Raw genomic sequence first — 18,906 nt, 5'->3', positions numbered from 1 at the left:
AACTGAAGCCTCAAAATTAGGGGGGGGGACTATAATCGGAGAAATACGGTATTATATGATGAGAAATTATTATTAGTAATGACCAAGTACAAATGCAGAGCATTAGCAGTAGAATGGTATATGAGCTGTGTCTGAAAAGCATCACACACACATCAAAATTGCCAAGACAATGACTACGAATAGATTATCTGTGAATCTTGTCTCTTTGAGATTCGAGCAACAAAAATTTCACTGCACATAAAAAACAAGGTGTACATTGTCTGTAGTGGCTATGTCACCCAAGGCAATTATTCAAATTGCTTGGTTGGTAAATGCCACACATTTCTCTCCTTTCTGTTGTTACCAATTGAGTAATATCAAGCACTCACTGGGACACTTATTAACAGAAAGGACAACTTTCCAACCCTCATATATCCTTCCTCCACAACATGATTTACGTGAGCAGGAGATGTATTAAATTGGAGGTAGGACCATCCCATTTCTTACCCCAACATGCAAGCCATTCAATTGAATGAGAGATAGGCAACCCTTTGATTTGTCAGAAAATCTATGAGATACTTTGCAAGAAATAAGTAGCAAGAATATTTTTCTGGGCTGAAAAATGGGATCATCTAATGATGTGATAATTTGATTTTATTTTTACTAAGTTTCAGGGACTTACCCTGGTTTTAGTTGGCTTAACATAACAAAAGGCATCAATAATAAGTCACTTTTCACGTGCAATGTGATAAAAAACCACTTTAAAAAGTGCAGCAGTCAATTAATTCAGATACAGGATGTTTTTTCAAGACATATGAAAAATAATCATAAATTAGCATTTGACTCTCTCTTGGAAAATGTTTTCTCAATTCTCCATACTTCTGAGCTGTTAGTGTAATCACCGATATTTACAAACTGATATTAAATGCAGAAAATGGTGCTGGAAAAAATGGAATATTGTAGATTTTATAATTTTGCTTTGCACATTCTCCTGAAACGCTTACACGATCGAACCCTTTAACTCCATGTTAATACATATGTTGTTTATCCAGGAACACTTCATAAAATATATAATAAAGCCTAAAAAGGATTACTTTGCATGTCAGGTACTTAAAAGCCTGTTTATCAAGCACTTTCAGGTAAAAAGGTTGAGCTAAATAGGACATTTATGGCATCACATAGCCTTTGAGAGTATTGATCAGTAATATCCGTTCAAACCACTTCATATTCCAACTTCACATTTGCACGTCCAATTATCATAATACATACAAAAATATGTTTAGTTGTATCCACCTTATGTAGTTTGCATTTTATGCACTCCCTAAATATATATATTTCTTTATAATAGCCTATATTTATTAATCTTTAAAACATGATATATGCAGTTTGTAATATTAATGGCGGATGATACACTATAATATTTCATAGGCTGTACAGTTGTTGTCATCAAATTCAAAATACTGAAACTGTCTACACCCTGAAGATATCATCAATAGATGGCAAAATGTAGAAATGGAAAGAATATCTTTTATTGAGAAATAAAACTGACCAGAACTCCAGAGGAAAAAGATAATGATAAAATCAGCCAGTGAGGGTACACTTAACTAGATTTCAAGTTTTACACACTTGAAATCCTTGCTTTATCTCGCTCGAATAAAAATTCCTAGTTCACATGGACTAATCCGTTTATTTCATCTCATGAAAATTCCATGAAAGCAAATGATAAGCTCTACCACAAATATAATAGAATACTTACGCCAACATATTCACTTTAAGCAATGTTGCCAAATAATTTTTATTTTTTTAAATGGTGTGATACCTGGAAAATAATGATCATTTCCCTTTAATTCACCTAACAAGCAATTAGTGCCACCAAGTGGTTGTTGCTTGATTAAAGGGTACGCCACCCATATAAGGGAAAACCTGACGCATTAACCCCCGACTAAATAATAAAGAACTTGCCGCAAAAGTTATAAGCTATACCAGACTTACATAGTCATCAATTACCTTTGATACCACCATTGTGCTGTAAAAGTTGCACTGAGTATCCTTGAATTTGAGATCCACCCTGGACTCGCAATGTGACACCTAAACAAAATAAAATTACTGGAGTTACTGAATGACTACGTCAAATAATAGAATTCATGCATCATTTAAAATCAACTTAAATAGGCACTCACATTCCACTATGAATTATAGTTTTCTCCTAATGTAATAAGAGACAACGTCATCGTTATTGCAATTGACACACACTATATGCAACGTGAAGGTACACTACTAAGCATTGCCATGCACTGTAGAAGAAAATTTTTTGAATGTCAATGGCGGTATCCTCTTGTTCAAAAAAAAATTAACACCCCAGATGTAAAGAAAGACACCCAAGACGCAAGAACACAGCCAAGCCCCACCCTCATGTAGGGCTATAAATGCTCTCAGGTCTGATGTAGGGCAAAGGTCATTGAAGTGTACTGACTGTGCAAGATTAATTAGGATGTTTTTAAAAGTGCTAATAAAAAAGTTAACTTGATTTCAAGTTCACCAGATAAAGTACGGCAACGATTTCATTTAATAATTTACCAATTACTACCAACAAAGCGTTCATTACAGAGTTAAAAAAGATGAGTATCACATTTCCAATGGCACCAAAGTCATTAACTTGTTTCAACAATAAACACTACCTCCCAGAGTTTAGAATTTTGCTTAGAAACAATATTCATTTCCAAATGTGAGAAAAAATATTTTGGATTACTGCATCATACAGTCAAGCATTTGTCATTTTGTTTCCAGCATATGCGTTCTATCATAAGTGGAGTTAGTCAATAGATTGTGTGTATAGCTATTGTGAAAAAACTAAACCTTAGCTCAGTTCATACCTGTACTTCTAACGCCATCAAGAATTTTCATGATGTAAAATTCATACTAGTACTTAAATGTTGTTATGATTTCAACAACTGTAGGTGATGGATCACTGATACAATGTAGTTACATAAAAACATCATTTAATAATTAAATTAAAACCATTGGAAATACAACAAACAACTCATGAAGTAGAAGAGGTTTTCAATACACTAATTTTTTTCAGCTTTCAAATTTTTTGAATTTCAAGTATTACGAATTGTCTTTAACTGCAGCCAAAACAACAATGAAAGAGAATGCAAAGCAGTAGCTGAACCAAGCCACTTAAGGAGGATCACCCTTCACAAATATCTCCAAAAATAAGACAAAAGTGTTCAATGTATCCCTACCCATTTTCCCCAACAGTAGCCACCTTCATAAGAGAATGAAATAACAAAATGCAAATTATTCCACCCCAACGATTCTCTGTAATGAAAAATACATATCTACACTTAGGTATCACATATAAGTTCCATAAAACAATCTCTCACCTTTTGCAACTTCAGCAATAGGTTTAACTTTTGGTGATGTTCCCACCTTCGCTTCAACGGGCACACCGGGCTCTTCCTTGACAATGGTCAGATCCACAGGACGAGGAGGGGGCGCACGCACATTTATTCGAATTTTTCCTGACGGACATCTAGGTGGGGGATCTGGCAAGCTGTCTACTTCCTCTATTAACCTGCGTGGGGGCTGGAATTTCTTCATTCGATGTGCAACAAAAGCAGTGAGACAAAGTTCTAGCTGAACCAGGAGGAGATTCATGCTGAAGAGGTCAACATGCTGTAACAATAAAAAAAAATTTAATGCCATACAGATACACTCTACAGCATCATAAAATCAACATTACATAATCCTCATAAGCTCCAGATAAAATATTTATGATGCACATCTAATTTTGAAACAATTTGGGATCTGAGATATCAGTCGAGATATCAGTTTTCTGCATAAGGCAGATTTGATGAGGAAAAAATGTCTCATTTCAGCCACTCTAGTGTATACCCACACCCCCAATATAATGCTCTTCATTCATTCCATGAAATGTGACCACTAATGGTTAAGATATATAAATAATAATGTTGAGGAGCTAAGTTCAATCCAGAGATTATGCTTTCACTGCAGTTAACGGTACTTTGAAAATAATTGCGTAGGTTGACAACACTATTATCAAAAATGCACAACAAAACTTGTGAGATGATGTCCAACAGTGTCTTTAAGAGTCTTTGAAAATTAAAAAAAAAATGAAGAAGAAAACTCTAAATCAAAGATGCCATCACACTTGCACAACAAGACTTGCATAATAGGTGCTTTGACTTGATAAGAACCATTTTTACTGCTAGATAAATCCCTAATACTTGTCTCCATGCCAGTGAATAATTTTGAAATTTAGATTGAGTAACATAAAAAACAGGAGTAAACAGCCACAGAACTTGGTTCAAAGGTTTATTGATCAATTATTTCCCTTATATGGTAATAATAATGAAAGCCTTGATGAAACAGTAATGAATCTTTTCTAATACTATGAACTGTATCATTGGCAATATTTAGTCAATTGCTTTAAATCATCAATCGTCTTCCAGTTAAAAAATAACTTGCCATAAAATAAAGCTTTGATTGTTGCAAACCACTGACTATGCAGAGCTGTTTACTGGAGAATAGGATAGTTTCCTTCATCAAAGATAACGAAAGGCATTGATTGCGATTCATTACCCACCATTAGTGTATTCATAATACAAAAATTGTTTGGTTTTAGAAATCCCAGTTAAGATGAATGTTAATGGTCAATTTTAACCTCGTTTGAAAAAGGCCAGATTGGCACCCATGCGATGCCACTCCACGTGACGTCACAGGGACCTAGTTTCTGTACGAGTAGATAGCAGTTTTAAATCGTTTGAGATTACCAATGCATGCATGAGGCACAGAGCTCAGGGAAACATTTCTTAATAATCACCTATTAAAATTGCGTATGATCAGAATGTTTCCTTCGTTTGATAGGGTATTAACCCTTTCGAGACGGCGGATTTTTCGTCTTAGCATGACTGTTGTACTGAGCCCCAAGAGACTCTCCTTTCTTGTGGTACGAAGCATTTTTGGAGGACATTCATTAAGAAGGGTCTCCGCATTATCTCAGACTCCTAAGAGTAGTTGCGCTCTCTGCTATCCGGGTTTACGACCCTACCTGCGGCATTGGTTTGCGGTCAACTTATGACTTGCATGTATGTATTTGGCACATGGATAATTCTTGCTTACACATAAATTGCACACTTTGAATTGAATTCCTCATTTCTGAGAATTGTCAAATTTTAAACGGAACTCTAAGGTCAATATTAATGCATTTAATGCAGCAATAATTTCCATGTTGATGTTTATATAGAACTCGACATAGAAGTTAATATTTATCGTAGAATTTTGTTTAAAAAGTGTAAACGCTGCTCAAAAGAAAAAGAAATCAATTCTAAGTTTATATTTATTGAGAAAAGAACAAATATTTATTTCGATAAATGACGGGATAAACCATTGCATGACCCTTACCGCTAAGAGAGGGGTAATAAAAGACGAGAGGTCAGGGTACTTGCTCCCGGATTCTGAGGGTAAAGCCTAAACCCCACAGTGTTGGGTCCCAAAACAAAGAGGTCGCACACCCGCAACTGTCATAAAATGGGGTGAGCTAGGAAACGTATGTATTCAGCATTGGTTCACTTGTGTGAGAAAATTTCCTACGAAAATACATATATGGCTTTCGTCTCCCGGGTCAAGAAATGTCCACACGTATATTCCCGTCTTTAGTAGGGAAAAGGTTAATAATTCTTATTTAAGTCAAGTGCTACCTGCTAGCAGGGTACTCGACGCTACTGCCATGCTCGGCAGTAAGCAGCCTGCATCACAGCGGCATTCATAGCCTAGCACCCAGGTGGCCTCACACCGCAGCAGCCAGACGTCACACGGGCTTTTCCCAGCATTCATACTTGACCGTCGTGTTTTCACGGTCTTGAAAATTTTCACTTTTCATTTAATCGCGAAATATAGATATTGCCATTTAAAAATCTAAAAGCATGAAAAACGTACTCCAGGAGTAATAATCTTTTGATTTAGGCAAATAAAAAAATAGGAAACCACCCTATTTTGAGCATTTATATAGAATTATACAGAACATGAGAGCATTTAACTGGAACAAGGTCTCAAGATACAACAGCACCTGTGCATAACGGCACTAATCAGAACAGCATTCACAAGGTAGCTGATGTACCACAAAAAATAATCCTTATTTAATTTTGAGAGAAGAAAGTACATACCTTGAATGGGTCATATGATAAGGCTCTATAAACCAAAGATGGCACATGGATGGTGAGACCTTCCATTTGAAATGGTGAAAATGTTGGACGGGATTCAAACAGATTTGGGTGGTTACACACTTTCCTCAGTTGCATTAAAACATTGATAACACTAAGCAAGTTACCAGTTGCCAATGTTTCTCGGGTCCTGTAAAGTTTAAACAGAACAGTTACCAAATCCAGTCATATGAACTGATAACACGTCAACCTCAATTTCTAAAACTCACTTTGCTCTCGACATGAAGTCATCGTATAGGTAACGCTGCCTTTTGGAAAGCCTGCACATTATAATGTGCTCATATTTCTTTGGTAACTGTTTCTCTACTTCAGTTTTCAGCCTTCTGAGAAGAAAGGGACGAAGAACCTAAAACAAATGGGTTGTTAATGTTGCTGATTCATTAAAATTAGCAAGTACCAGCAGTAATATAATCAATATCTTACCTTATGCAAGCGTTTAATAATACTTTCATTGTATTCATTATTTCCTTCGATCATTCCTGTGACAGGGTTTGAGAACCACTCCTTGAATTCTCTATGCGATTGGAAAACATGGGGCATTAGGAAATGCATCAAGGACCAGAGTTCCATTAAATTGTTTTGCAATGGAGTCCCAGTAAGAAGTAAGCGCCTGCATAAAACATTCATAAAATTAATATTGCAATATTTAGGGGGGGGGGGAAATTATCCATCCAGAACACCAATCTTCTTTCTTACCTCTGAGTTTGGAAATTCAGAAGTAACTGCCACCTCTGGGATTTGAAATTTTTAATATTTTGTGCTTCATCTAATATTAGATACTTCCATTTTTTCCTCCGAAAACTTTGGTGATCCTGGATAACAAGCTTGTAGGATGTTATGCAGACATGGAAAGCATTAGGTTTTGTCCATCCTGAAGGAATATTTTCATTAATTGATAAATCATACTCCACACAGGCACAAAATAATCACAGAGCTAAGGCAATGAAAATGCATTAGATTACCAGTTCTCTTCAACCTCCTCTCTTTCTGTGTGCCATAGTAGGTCAAAATTTTGAACGCAGGACACCATTTCTTGAACTCCATCTCCCAGTTGAGCATAACTGATGTTGGTACAATGATAAGATGAGGACCCCAGTTCACTGCAATTATTCAACATTCCATGTAATAACAAGAACAACAACATATACCATCAAGCTTAATAAAATATCTTGTCTTTCAAAATTTTAGTAATGAAGTAACTCGTGTACAAATTTGAGTGCACACAATTCCAAAGCTGACATGAAAGGGCTGCACTTCAGGCATCCATGATTAACCCATTATTCCCCAGACTGCACGTAGGGCTTTCACCTTCGGTTATTTCGTATTTTACGGTTTATTTTGGCCTAATTAAGATTAATTTTCAGAAAAAATTATTATATTCATAATAATATATGATTTGCATAATGTTGCGTTTACGCAACGCTGGGAAAACTCCGGTAAATAAAAACAAAAAAGTACTTTTCAAAACTTAGGTTGCATATTTTATTTTTCATCGTATTTTCTGATGTAGTGTTCAATAATATTCTGCTTGGAATTAAGCGTAACACTTTTAACAGTATAACGTATCTTTGATTGGCACACTCGAATTCTTCGCCGGAAATTATAAGTACAGTGTGTCCTCGTTTAACGTCGTCCCGTTTAACGTTGTTTCACGATAACGTTGTCCAAAAATTGAAACCCTTTATCATTTAACGTCGTTATTGCTTCGCGATAACGTTGTTCAAATTATGCGCGGCGAAAAAAAAATGAATGGCGAATAGAACGCAAGCGCATCTGATGTATAGTAAATATTACTATATTAATGCGATTGGTAATTTTCGTTCGACAGAAAAGGTTGGCGTGGGTAGCGTATGTTAAATATGCATCTGAGCGAATAATTATCGCCTCATTTACCCATTATTCGTATATTTTTGTGATGCCAACAGAAAAAAATGTCCACGAAGAAGAGGCTATCCTGGTGGTTCTTCAGACGTGAAGAAAAAACGGCGATATTAGAACAAAAACTTGGTATTATTAAAAGAATTGATGAAGGTGCAACTGCTGGAGAGATCGGTCGAGTTTTAGGTTTGCAGGTCGAGTTTTTACAATTAAAATTTCTTCTGTTACTGAAAATATCGATGTTTCGCCATTAAAATACTTTCTTTTTAGTTTTTATATTTCATTTAAAAATGCCTTCTTCCCAACCTTTTCGTTATGAAAATTCGTTTCGTTTCGAATGAATCGTTATCATGCTGAAGTGAATAATCGGTAATGAATGTTTCACGAGATTTCCGCCGGGTTAAAGAATTCATATCATCACGAAAATTGACTCGCCCTTCGTCCTCGTGCTTCCGAGTGTCAGATTCAGATTTTTTCATTTTGGCCTGATTCATGTGTCTCCCGATTGGTCACGAAGTCTGCTTAAAGTTACGGCTCCGGTAATTGGCCTCCTTGGATTCTCGCCCGGGAAATTCTGGATTCTTCACGAAGAAATGGATTGTTAGGATCATGGCTAGGAACCTATTTAATTTTTTTACATTGTTTCTTATGGGAAACACTGCATCGTTTAACGTTGTTTCGCTTAACGTCGACTTTTTCAGGAACGAATCAACAACGTTAAACGAGGACTCACTGTATGCCTAACGATTTCTTGCCTTAGTAAAATTTTATGATCTCGGATCGAAATTCTAACAATGGAATTGCTTTGCCCGTGACTTTGGCGTAAAATCTACACGGATTCACCACTGCACTATCAATCCCTTTTCGGAAAGAGGTTTTTGCCGTTAATTTGGTTACGGTAATATGTAACATAATTATCGAGTAAATCTACCCCTCCCATTCCCTGATTGTAATCGTTGATGATATTTCGATTTTCTTTGGAAATCTTCGTGCCATTTTGTCCTTACTACGGGTTCCATATTCCCGTAATTTCAAGCAACAGCGATGACCGAGTTATCATGCCATCGCACTGAGAGAATATGCTTTGACCCGTCAAATGAATAGTAGAAATCCCCGTTAGGTTTTTTGTCAAATCTCTCGAAGACATGAGTGCGCAATTTTCCTTTCGGTTTTCTCTTACTGTTTCCGTTGAAAAATAACAATTATCACTTAAAAGTTGCAAACAAATTGTAACTGGTGAAGAAATTATCAAAATACGCGGTATGAATTTTTTTAGACTTAAAAAATTCAGCAAATTTAGAACAACTCTTTCTCCTAGTAAACTTAGAGATCCTAGAAATGTCACTTTCAAGTTCCGCCTCTCCATATGGAAAAAAGTGATATAGATAGCCTGTAGATGAGGCCAGACACCACAATGTATAACCTACTCTAAGTTGTTCCCTACGAATGAAAATTTTAGCTGCGTGCCACCTGAAATATGGAACCATTTGTCGGGAAAATTCCTAACTGAATGGAATTTTGGTATAATCTTTTGAGAAAGGTCCGACTTTCAAAAATGTATCACATTGTGTAGTTGAGAATTATCGGAGCTGTCGATATTTTTTCAATTCATCAAACCGAATCCGCGTCATACATTGCCTCACACTGCGACATACATCTACTCTTGGCTTGTCCGGTACTACTTGGTGCGCGGTAATATATGATACCCCGACAACACTATGATTCCAATTATTATTTTAAAGTCTGCCTTATTCTAAGTAAATGTATGGTTATTTATCTCCTCAGCGTACTTATTCGAGTAACTCAAAATTAATTCAAGTAATTTTCCACTGAGAAATAAGCGACGGATTTCAATTGGTCAGTGGCCTCCATACTGAGTAATATGTGTTTCTATTACTTTTTCACGCAGAAATTCGGGACTACTACGGAGGTATAGATTCAATTTTTTCACATTTAAATGAACCTGTTTGTTTTCTGCATCTTTTACCTGGGCGTGCGCGTTTACTGGACAATTTTTCTTTTGATACTGCTTGAGTAAACTGTGATTTGCCTTGCAGCACCGCCTGCAATCATTCATATTTGAAATACTGAGAAGATGCAATCCCCATTGCAGTTCCAAAATTTAGAAAATATTACAAATCGCCTCTCCTGTTAATTTGCATTCTTCAGTTGCCTTCTTGACGCTTCTTCTAAAGTATACGTCTGAGGCGTAGAAATAACGGGTAACATTTTCTTCACTTTTATATCTGAATGAATTATTTTTCAAACCGCCGAGAAAAAACTACTGCGGTATTATTGATATAATTACTATATATGAGATATAAAGATGCATTTCAGAGGACTATTAAACTGATACAAACCCAACTGAAGCTAGATTATTAGCCTTATATCACCTAAGCGATAGAAGAAAAAATAGGTAACTCAGGATTACACGGAGAAAATTCCAAAGAGCAACTAGAGGAACATTCCACCTTCCATCTCAATCCTGCTTCAACTAATATGTTTCTCACCCTATCATTCTACCGTCTCTGAAACTGAATGCATCTAAAGCTGAATTTAACGTCTACTAAGTAATACTTCCAATCAACGACATGGGAATGACATTGCCCTCTATCGGTTCCACGTGTGCGCGCAACAGTTCGACTCAACGAAGCACCAGAGTGTTCGATGTAAAATTCGTACAGATGGCCATCTTGGAATTTTAAAAAGCCATTCACCCTTTACTTTGTAAACTCACAACCTGTGAGTCCCAAAAATGCAGCTAAACTGCCTCCAAAAGACTACGTTGTCGATTAAAAGCCATACTGACAAGTTTCCTTATGCTTTGAGAAAAGCCCTCTGGTCTACCATAGAATTCCCATCGTTGCGTAAACGCAACATTATTTACTACAATCATATTTATACCAGAAACGACAAAATTTCGTAACAAAAATGATCATGATGAATAAAGAAACTTAGAACTAAGATAAAACATTACCTCTAGTAAGATTACTCAATAAATCTTGGTAAAAAATCATTTACAAGTTGTAGTACTTCAAAGCGTCGAAATAGGCAAATTTCGAAGTAAAATAAAAACTTGTAAGAGACAGAAACAGCAGAGTCACTTCCGTTCCCACCCTTTTCACGCCTCAACCCATCACCTACACTCTCTTTCATATTCCTTCCCAAGTTTCTGCCTTTGCGAAGGGTCGGATCGCTTTACCTCCGCGTATCCAGTGGCTGCTCCAACCTCCCGTGGGAAACTGCAGAGCTTGGTGAAAGAAACACGATGGCTGAGGAGGGAGAAGGAGGAGGAGGGGAGGTCAACGAAGGCGGGCTGTGGAGACGCGGTCGTGAGTAGTCGGACGCGTGGTGGCGTAATGTAAATAAAATGTAAATACTACAATAAAATCATCTCTCCGTAGTGTATGAGTTTCCTTTCAAAAATCCCTGCCAATTGATCGGCGGCACCCCTTAGAGCATCGGGGGTCTTACACTGGTGTCAAGAAGTGGGATAATTGGCATATTTTTGGAAGGACTCATTGATTACGATGGCGGCGAGAGTGAGCCTGGGAGGCCAGGAGATGGATTTGCAGCAGGCCATCACAGAGATGAGCAAGAAATTACGCGAGCTCGAAGCGGATAACGAGAGACTTCGGCGGACGGGGACAGCTGCTGGGGAGGAAGGCGGGCGGAAAAACTTCGGCTTGCTTTCGGCGACTGAAGCGTTCTCGGGAAGACCGGAAGAGTCCGTAACGGCCTTTTTAGACAAAGTGGAACGCGCAGCCGATTTGGGGGGCCTCTCTGACGCCGACAAACTGAATGCAACGATCCTGAAGTTGAACGGGGAAGCGGCCGAATTTTATCATAGCAAGGAAGAGTGCCGAGGGGCTGCGACGTTCGAGGAACTAAAAGCGCAGCTCTTGCAGCGGTACCGAACGAAACGGGAGCTGTTAGCCAACATAAGAAGGGGCGCTGGAGGAGACTTGGAAGCCTTCGCAGACAGGGTGCGAAAAATCAACAGCCAGACGTATGACGTGGCCGGGCCCGCGGAGCATGCCGCCGCGACGCGCTATGAGGCAGATCAGCGCGCCCTTGACGCCTTCCTTAATGGTCTCTCAGGGGAAGTGGGCAGACAGTGCCGGCTGACGTCGCCTCAAAATTTTGACGAGGCGGTCGAGGCCGCCATTAGGATCGAGGAGGTGGAGAGGCGCCCCTTGAGAGAGGAGCCTGCGAGCCGCCATGTCTTCCGGGCTCCAAGGGAAGGTAAATGCTTTAACTGTGGCGAGATGGGGCACATGGCGAGGGAGTGCCGAAATCGGAGGCGCTGCTTCAACTGTGGAGGTGAGGGCCACATCGCCCGGGAATGCAGACGGAGGCAGCAGACTACGGAGTTAAACGACGGCGGGGCCGGCAACGCCGCCAATTCCGGCCCCTACTAGATGTCTTCCTTCCGAGGGTGGAGAAAAGAGGCGGACCTATGGATTTGGTGGCGGTGGTGAGCATCGGGGGAAGAAGGGCCAGGTTCCTGTGTGACACCGGCGCTCAGGTATCCCTCGTGTGCAGTGATGTGTGTGGGAATGAGGGTATTAAACGGTCCCCTTATCGCGTGAGGGGCATTACTGGTGATGTGGTGAAAAGTTTTGGGGAAAAGGTTATTGAATTTTTTGTAAACGGTGTTCAATATAAGTGTTGCATGCAAGTTGTGAGTGAACTAGGGGATTACGAGGGGATATTAGGTTTAGATTTCCTAGAAAAGTTAGGTTGCTGTATAAACATTAAACAGGGAACACTCTCCGTAGGGAATGAGACCTGGGGTTTGAGGGGCAACCACGGGGAACAAGCGAATGTAGGAATAATGAAAGAAATCCGAAAGCGGAGTGACACGGGGTTTTTAATCCGGTCAATAGAGACAGAAATATTGCCGGGTAGATGTGAAAAACTAATTAGTGTCAATGTACCTGACCTACAAATCCCTATCGGCGCTGATATCCTTATCGAACCAAACTTTGAGGATCTGGAGGGCTGTGTAGTGGCTAGAAGCATGTCAAGAGTGAATGAAAACCGTGAAGTAATTGTTCAAGTAGCTAACTTCAACGAAGGAGAGGTAACGCTAAGGAAGGGAACGATTTTAGCTTCCGCTACACAATGGGAAGATAGAGGGGCGGAAGAGGAAGCTGATTGGGGTCCGCGAGTGCATGCGGTGCGGCGTTGCGAGGGCGAAGTCTGTTTTGCGGATAAACTTGTGCATTTAAACTGCGGGGAACGTGACGCTCTATTGCCAATTCTTGAGGAATATAAGGATCTGTTTGCCGGTAAGGGTCTTCCACCGCCGACAAAATTGGTGACACATCATATTCCAACGTCTAGCGAAAGGCCAATCTATAGGAAGGCATACCGCACGCCATTCCACCAGAAGGAAATAGTCGATAGGCTAGTGAGGGAGCAGTTAGAGGCGGGTGTCATAGTGCCTAGTACCAGCCCCTGGGCCGCCCCAATTGTTGTTGTCCCTAAGAAATCGACTGATGGGAAAGATTCGTATAGGTTTTGCGTAGATTACAGGGCATTAAACGCCATTACGACTCCTGATGTTTATCCCCTGCCGAATATAGTCGAGACCTTGGACTATTTAGGGAATTGCCGATACTTTACTACGATGGACTTAACAAGCGGTTACCATCAAATTCCCATGGACGGAGAGTCACAACCAAAAACGGCATTTAATACGGAGAGCGGGCATTGGGAATATACGCGAATGCCGTTTGGGCTACGCAATGCCCCCGCCAGTTTCCAGCGGCTTATGGACAGCGTTCTGCGCGGGCTGAAACCGGCGCATTGTCTCGTCTATTTAGATGACGTGGTAGTGTTTAGCTCCACAATTGAAGAACATGCAGAACGACTGAGGGGCGTTTTGGAGAGACTGAGAATCGCAGGTTTGACTCTGAAATTTGATAAATGCCACTTTGCCCACGACAAGGTGAATTACTTGGGTCATGTGATAACGAAGGACGGAGTTTTTCCCGATCCATCGAAGCTTTCGGCAGTAAATGAATATCCCACGCCCAGTTGCACGAAGGAACTACAGTCCTTCCTAGGTTTAGCCAATTACTACCGGAGGTTCGTGAAGGACTATGCCAGTATAGCAAAGCCCCTGACGAGACTGCTGAAAAAGGGGGCAACTTTTAGCTGGTCAGACGATTGCGAAGTGGCGATGAGGGAGCTTAAGTCAGCGCTTACTAAAAGCCCTATTCTAGTGTACCCAGATTTCAGAAAAACTTTCATCCTTTCTACGGATGCCTCAAATTATGCCTTAGGCGCGGTTCTATCGCAGGAGATAAACGGAGAAGAGCATCCCGTCGCTTATGCCTCTAGACAATTGAACAGCGCCGAAACAAATTACTCAGCCACGGAGAAGGAACTCCTTGGGGCCGTATGGGCTACGGGACATTTCAGATGTTATTTATTTGGTCGAAAATTTAAAATCATTACAGACCACGCGGCCCTCAAATGGCTATTGAGTCTTAAGGATCCTAACAGCCGCTTGGTAAGGTGGACGTTGAAATTGAGCGAGTTCGACTATGAAATTATACACAAACCAGGGAAGCTTCATTCAAACGCCGACGCACTCAGTCGGAAGGTACGAACGGTTGAACGAGGGCTATGTGACGAAATAATTGACTATCAGAACGACGACGCCGAATGCAAACGGTTGCGAACGCAGATAGGATTCTTTGTGAAAGGGGGCGTTCTCTATAAGAAAACCAAAGATGGTGAGAAAATAGTGGCCCCCGAGAAATTGAGGAAAGATATAATTAAAAACTTCCATGATCATCCATTGTCGGGGCATCTAGGGATCCGGCCTACACTCGAGAGAGTGCGGGCATCATATTGGTGGCGAAATTTAGCGAAGGACATTAAAGAAGCTCTTAGAGACTGCGTCGCATGCCACCGTCGAAGCCCTTACGGGAGAACAAGGGCACCCATTCAGGAATTACCCTCTTCCGATAGACCATTCGATTTCGTTTCTTTGGACACCGTCGGGCCCCTTCCATGTAGTGAGTATGGTAACAAATACATTCTATCTATTATTGATAATTTTTCCCGTTACCTAGAAATGATTCCTTTACCGGACCAAAAGGCGGAGACGATCGCCTCGGCATTCGTGAGAAGGTGGATTCTAAGGTTTGGGGTACCGGTCAAGGTTCTCACGGATCAGGGTGCAAACTATATGTCCGATTTCTTTAAAAAGGTGTGCGAACTAATGAAAATTTCCAGACTTCGCTCTTCTCCTTACCATCCAGAATCGAACGGGAAAGTGGAGAGGGTACATAGAACAATTGCTGGTATACTTAGCCACTACGTTAACGACAAAAACTCGGACTGGGATACGTGGGTCCCGTACGCTGTCCTCTGCTACAATACAAAAATTCATCGCAGTACAGGCTTCTCGCCTCATGAAATCGTTTTCGGGCACGTCATGCGATCTCCCTTCGAGTACTTTGAACCGACATTGGGACAGTTTGACAATAAGTATCTTCAGGGATTGAAAGAGAAATTGGAGACATTACGGAGTAGATGTAAGATCAATGACGCGCGCGCTCGCCGAGAGAGGGCGGCGGTTTTTAACAGGGGGACGAAGGACGTGGCGTATGAGTGTGGTCAATACGTCTACCTGAGTGACCCGTGCACGAAGACAGGCGGAGCGAAAAAATTCCATTACCCGTGGAAAGGGCCCTACCTAGTGACGGAAGTGATTCCCCCGTGCAACGTGCGAATTCAACTCCCCTACAGATCTCTTTTGGTGCACAAAAATCGCTTAAAGTTGCATTTAGGTAATTTGCCAACTCTAGGTTTTCCCCCGTGTGGAGAACGTCGTCGAGGAAGACCACAGAAACACCCCCCCACCAAATCAGCGGAAATTGTGCGTGGCCCAGCAAGCCCAATAGGAGACACTCCCTTTTCCCATATTCCCCCTCGCCCTGGTGTCATGTCCCCCCGATCCCATATATTGGCCGAGTCGGAGGACGAAGAACGGTGGGAGGAAATGAGTCAGGTGTCGACATCGTCATCGGAGGGCGGAGAGAGGCAGGAAGCGGCGATCCAAGAGCCCGGATCGCCAATAGCCGAGAGAGAACGAGCAGAAGAGGCCTCTACGCCGGAGAGCACGGAGGAGCAGAGATACCCGTCGACGACCGAGTCGCAAGCAGCTGCCCGGCAAAGGAGCCCTTATCTCCTGAGGCCCCGACCTACCCCTACGCCTCCAGAGCCGTTGGGTGTACGAGAGGGCACTCCCCGTAGAACCCCAGCGAGCTGCCTACCCAGCGAGAGCAGTACTCTAAGAGAGTACGCACATTCCAGTGAAGGCCGTGAAGAAGACGATAGTGCCCTTGCTTCTCCCATTTCCACACCCCGTACGCCAGCACATACCGCGGAAGGCCGCGGAGACAGCAGGAGTAACGACGCAGATGACAACATCCTTATCTCTCCAACCCATCCCGCCCGCTCTCCCTATCTTTTGAGGTCGCAAACCGGACCGTCCTCAGAAGGGAAGACGTAAGTGTTAGTGCTTCGGCAGAGAGAATTGTAAGAGAAGAGAAAGCGTAGAGTTCGCATTAGAGCGTAGAGAGAAGAGAAAGAGTAGAGCTGTTTGTTGATATCGTGTGTTGTTATCGTGTGTTTGTTAAGTGGGGCCGCTGTGTACTTTTTTGAACAGCTGGCCGAGAAAGTCATTTAAGATTTGTGAGTAAATTATGTCTTTTCGTGGAACGAACAGTTTTTTTTATAGTATGTTACGGAATTTTGAGTTTTCAGTATAATCTACTGGTTGTAATTTTTATGGAGCTGAGCATGTTAAAAAGTGAAAAACTCTGGTTATGAGATGAATTCTAATTAGTGGGAGAGAATCAGGATATTTTTATGCTTCTGATTATGTTTGGGTAGAATTTCAATGAATGAACATTAACGAATGGATGCATTTGCAATGCAGTGTTTGTCAATTTTACGTATAAAACCTTATTTCTCTTTCTCTCTTTGTATTTGCTATTTTAGTGTTTTGCTGGAGGATTTTGTTTTGACTAATTAGTGCCTTGGGGACATATAATGTATTTAGCCTCTGTGTCATCACCGAGTCCACCCATTCCAAGGCTCCTTGTATTTTATTCTTTGTGTTCTCCATTTCCATGTACGGATTTTCCACAGGATTCAATGGGTGAAGCAGACGAGGCCTATAATCAATTAGATTAAAGGCAGTTTGAGGGGAAAGTGATGTAAGAGACAGAAACAGCAGAGTCACTTCCGTTCCCACCCTTTTCACGCCTCAACCCATCACCTACACTCTCTTTCATATTCCTTCCCAAGTTTCTGCCTTTGCGAAGGGTCGGATCGCTTTACCTCCGCGTATCCAGTGGCTGCTCCAACCTCCCGTGGGAAACTGCAGAGCTTGGTGAAAGAAACACGATGGCTGAGGAGGGAGAAGGAGGAGGAGGGGAGGTCAACGAAGGCGGGCTGTGGAGACGCGGTCGTGAGTAGTCGGACGCGTGGTGGCGTAATGTAAATAAAATGTAAATACTACAATAAAATCATCTCTCCGTAGTGTATGAGTTTCCTTTCAAAAATCCCTGCCAATTGATCGGCGGCACCCCTTAGAGCATCGGGGGTCTTACAAACTATTATTTTAACGAAAATTTTCACAAAACCAACTGAATAAGAACAAAACGTACTTTAGAAATTCAGAAAACCCGAGAAATTATCCTGACGCAAAGGTTTTTTCTAATAATTACGATTCAATAATGTTGCGTTTACGCAACGCTGGGGATTAATGGGTTAATAAATTAGCATGCAAATTACAAAGAGAAAAATGCTATCCTTTCACACTCACCTTTCTCACAGGCTAAATGGGCAAGCAAGGCAATTGTCTGAATTGTTTTCCCCAATCCCATTTCATCTGCCAAAATTCCATTCAATTTTCGATCATTCATGGTTACCAGCCAATCCAGACCAATATGCTGATACTCTCTGAGAGTATGCTTGAGAAGAAAAGGAATTTTGGTTTTGACCTACAACAAACAAAAAATTAGGTACTAATGAAAGAAACTCCTACAGGAAATCAGTCAGTGGAAATTTTTCATACTGAATATGATAATACTTTGAACATTCCACAGATTCAACACACAACACAATTTAACAGCAGTTTCAAAGTCAGAAAGTCACAGTCATGGTTTACAAACTTGTGGACATGAAGTACCAAAACAATGGTCTTAAATACAAAATACCAAAAGGAAGAGAAGAAAATGAATTTGAGTGGAGTAAAGAGGGTGCAGGGTATTGGTTTCATAACTGTTTTGCAACAACCTTGTAAAAATAAGAGATATTTTAAAAGGAAGCACTGCACTGAGAAGGTTCCTATGATTCTGAATACAAAAATTTTAATTCCCCTAAGCTTAAGCATCACTTTATTTTTTCTCTCAAGCATGTTCTGTAGCCAATTTTTAACACTTCCACTACAGAGAAGTTATAAGTTAAGAAAGAAGAAAAGCCAAACTTTAGTTCACTTGATAACTGTTTTTTAACATTGATAATTGAAAATATTAAATTACTCACATTTGTAGAAGACAAGGTATTCCCCTTGGGCTGAAAAGTTTCTGCCATCGCAGCCACATCAGAAATCTCCTTCCCTGCATCTTCACTGTTTGATACACCCTGTAAAGGGTGAGAATAAATAGAATCATGCTATCAAAACTCCTCTGAAAAATTATATCATATGCAGTGCTAAATAAGACTCAATATATTCAGTATATAATAAGATATCTATAATATACATTCAATG

At 40.7% G+C, this 18,906-nt stretch overlaps 2 protein-coding genes across 9 annotated transcripts in view; one reads left to right on the top strand and one right to left on the bottom strand.

Annotated features, from left to right (window-relative positions):
• The window catches only part of LOC124158843 (helicase domino), a 126,197-nt gene that overhangs the window by 77,140 nt on the left and 30,151 nt on the right, over positions 1-18,906 (bottom strand). For all 7 annotated transcript variants that reach the window (XM_046534211.1, XM_046534209.1, XM_046534212.1 and 4 more), the window contains 9 exons: positions 18,681-18,779; positions 17,959-18,136; positions 7,187-7,324; positions 6,921-7,095; positions 6,648-6,834; positions 6,434-6,570; positions 6,168-6,354; positions 3,366-3,657; positions 1,987-2,067 (listed from right to left, as the gene is read on the bottom strand). In XM_046534211.1, the coding sequence (XP_046390167.1) occupies positions 1,987-2,067; positions 3,366-3,657; positions 6,168-6,354; positions 6,434-6,570; positions 6,648-6,834; positions 6,921-7,095; positions 7,187-7,324; positions 17,959-18,136; positions 18,681-18,779 (1,474 nt within the window). The remainder of the gene's footprint in view (positions 1-1,986; positions 2,068-3,365; positions 3,658-6,167; positions 6,355-6,433; positions 6,571-6,647; positions 6,835-6,920; positions 7,096-7,186; positions 7,325-17,958; positions 18,137-18,680; positions 18,780-18,906) is intronic.
• LOC124158844 lies at positions 15,743-17,587 on the top strand. Of its 2 annotated transcripts, none has more exons than XR_006864876.1 (2): positions 15,743-16,820; positions 17,280-17,587. XR_006864876.1 is itself a non-coding variant. In XM_046534217.1 (2 exons), the coding sequence occupies exons 1-2, from the start codon at positions 16,069-16,071 to the stop codon at positions 17,317-17,319; spliced, it is 606 nt and encodes a 201-aa protein (XP_046390173.1). In that variant the 5' UTR covers positions 15,743-16,068; the 3' UTR covers positions 17,320-17,587. The 2 variants fall into 2 exon arrangements, 1 of the variants encoding a protein (XP_046390173.1); XM_046534217.1 differs by having other exon boundaries at positions 15,743-16,634.

This window comes from Ischnura elegans, chromosome 5 (genome assembly GCF_921293095.1).
Source record: "Ischnura elegans chromosome 5, ioIscEleg1.1, whole genome shotgun sequence".
Lineage (NCBI taxonomy): Eukaryota > Metazoa > Arthropoda > Insecta > Odonata > Coenagrionidae > Ischnura > Ischnura elegans.
This window is presented reverse-complemented; position numbering and strand designations above follow the sequence as displayed.

Excerpts from the sequence above, each read along its gene's own strand:
- LOC124158844 (XM_046534217.1), top strand. The coding sequence starts at position 16,069 with ATGTCCCCCCGATCCCATATATTGGCCGAGTCGGAGGACGAAGAACGG. Across the intron at positions 16,635-17,279 it reads CCGTCCTCAGAAGGGAAGAC|GATTCAATGGGTGAAGCAGA; the intron begins GTAAGTGTTAGT and ends GATTTTCCACAG.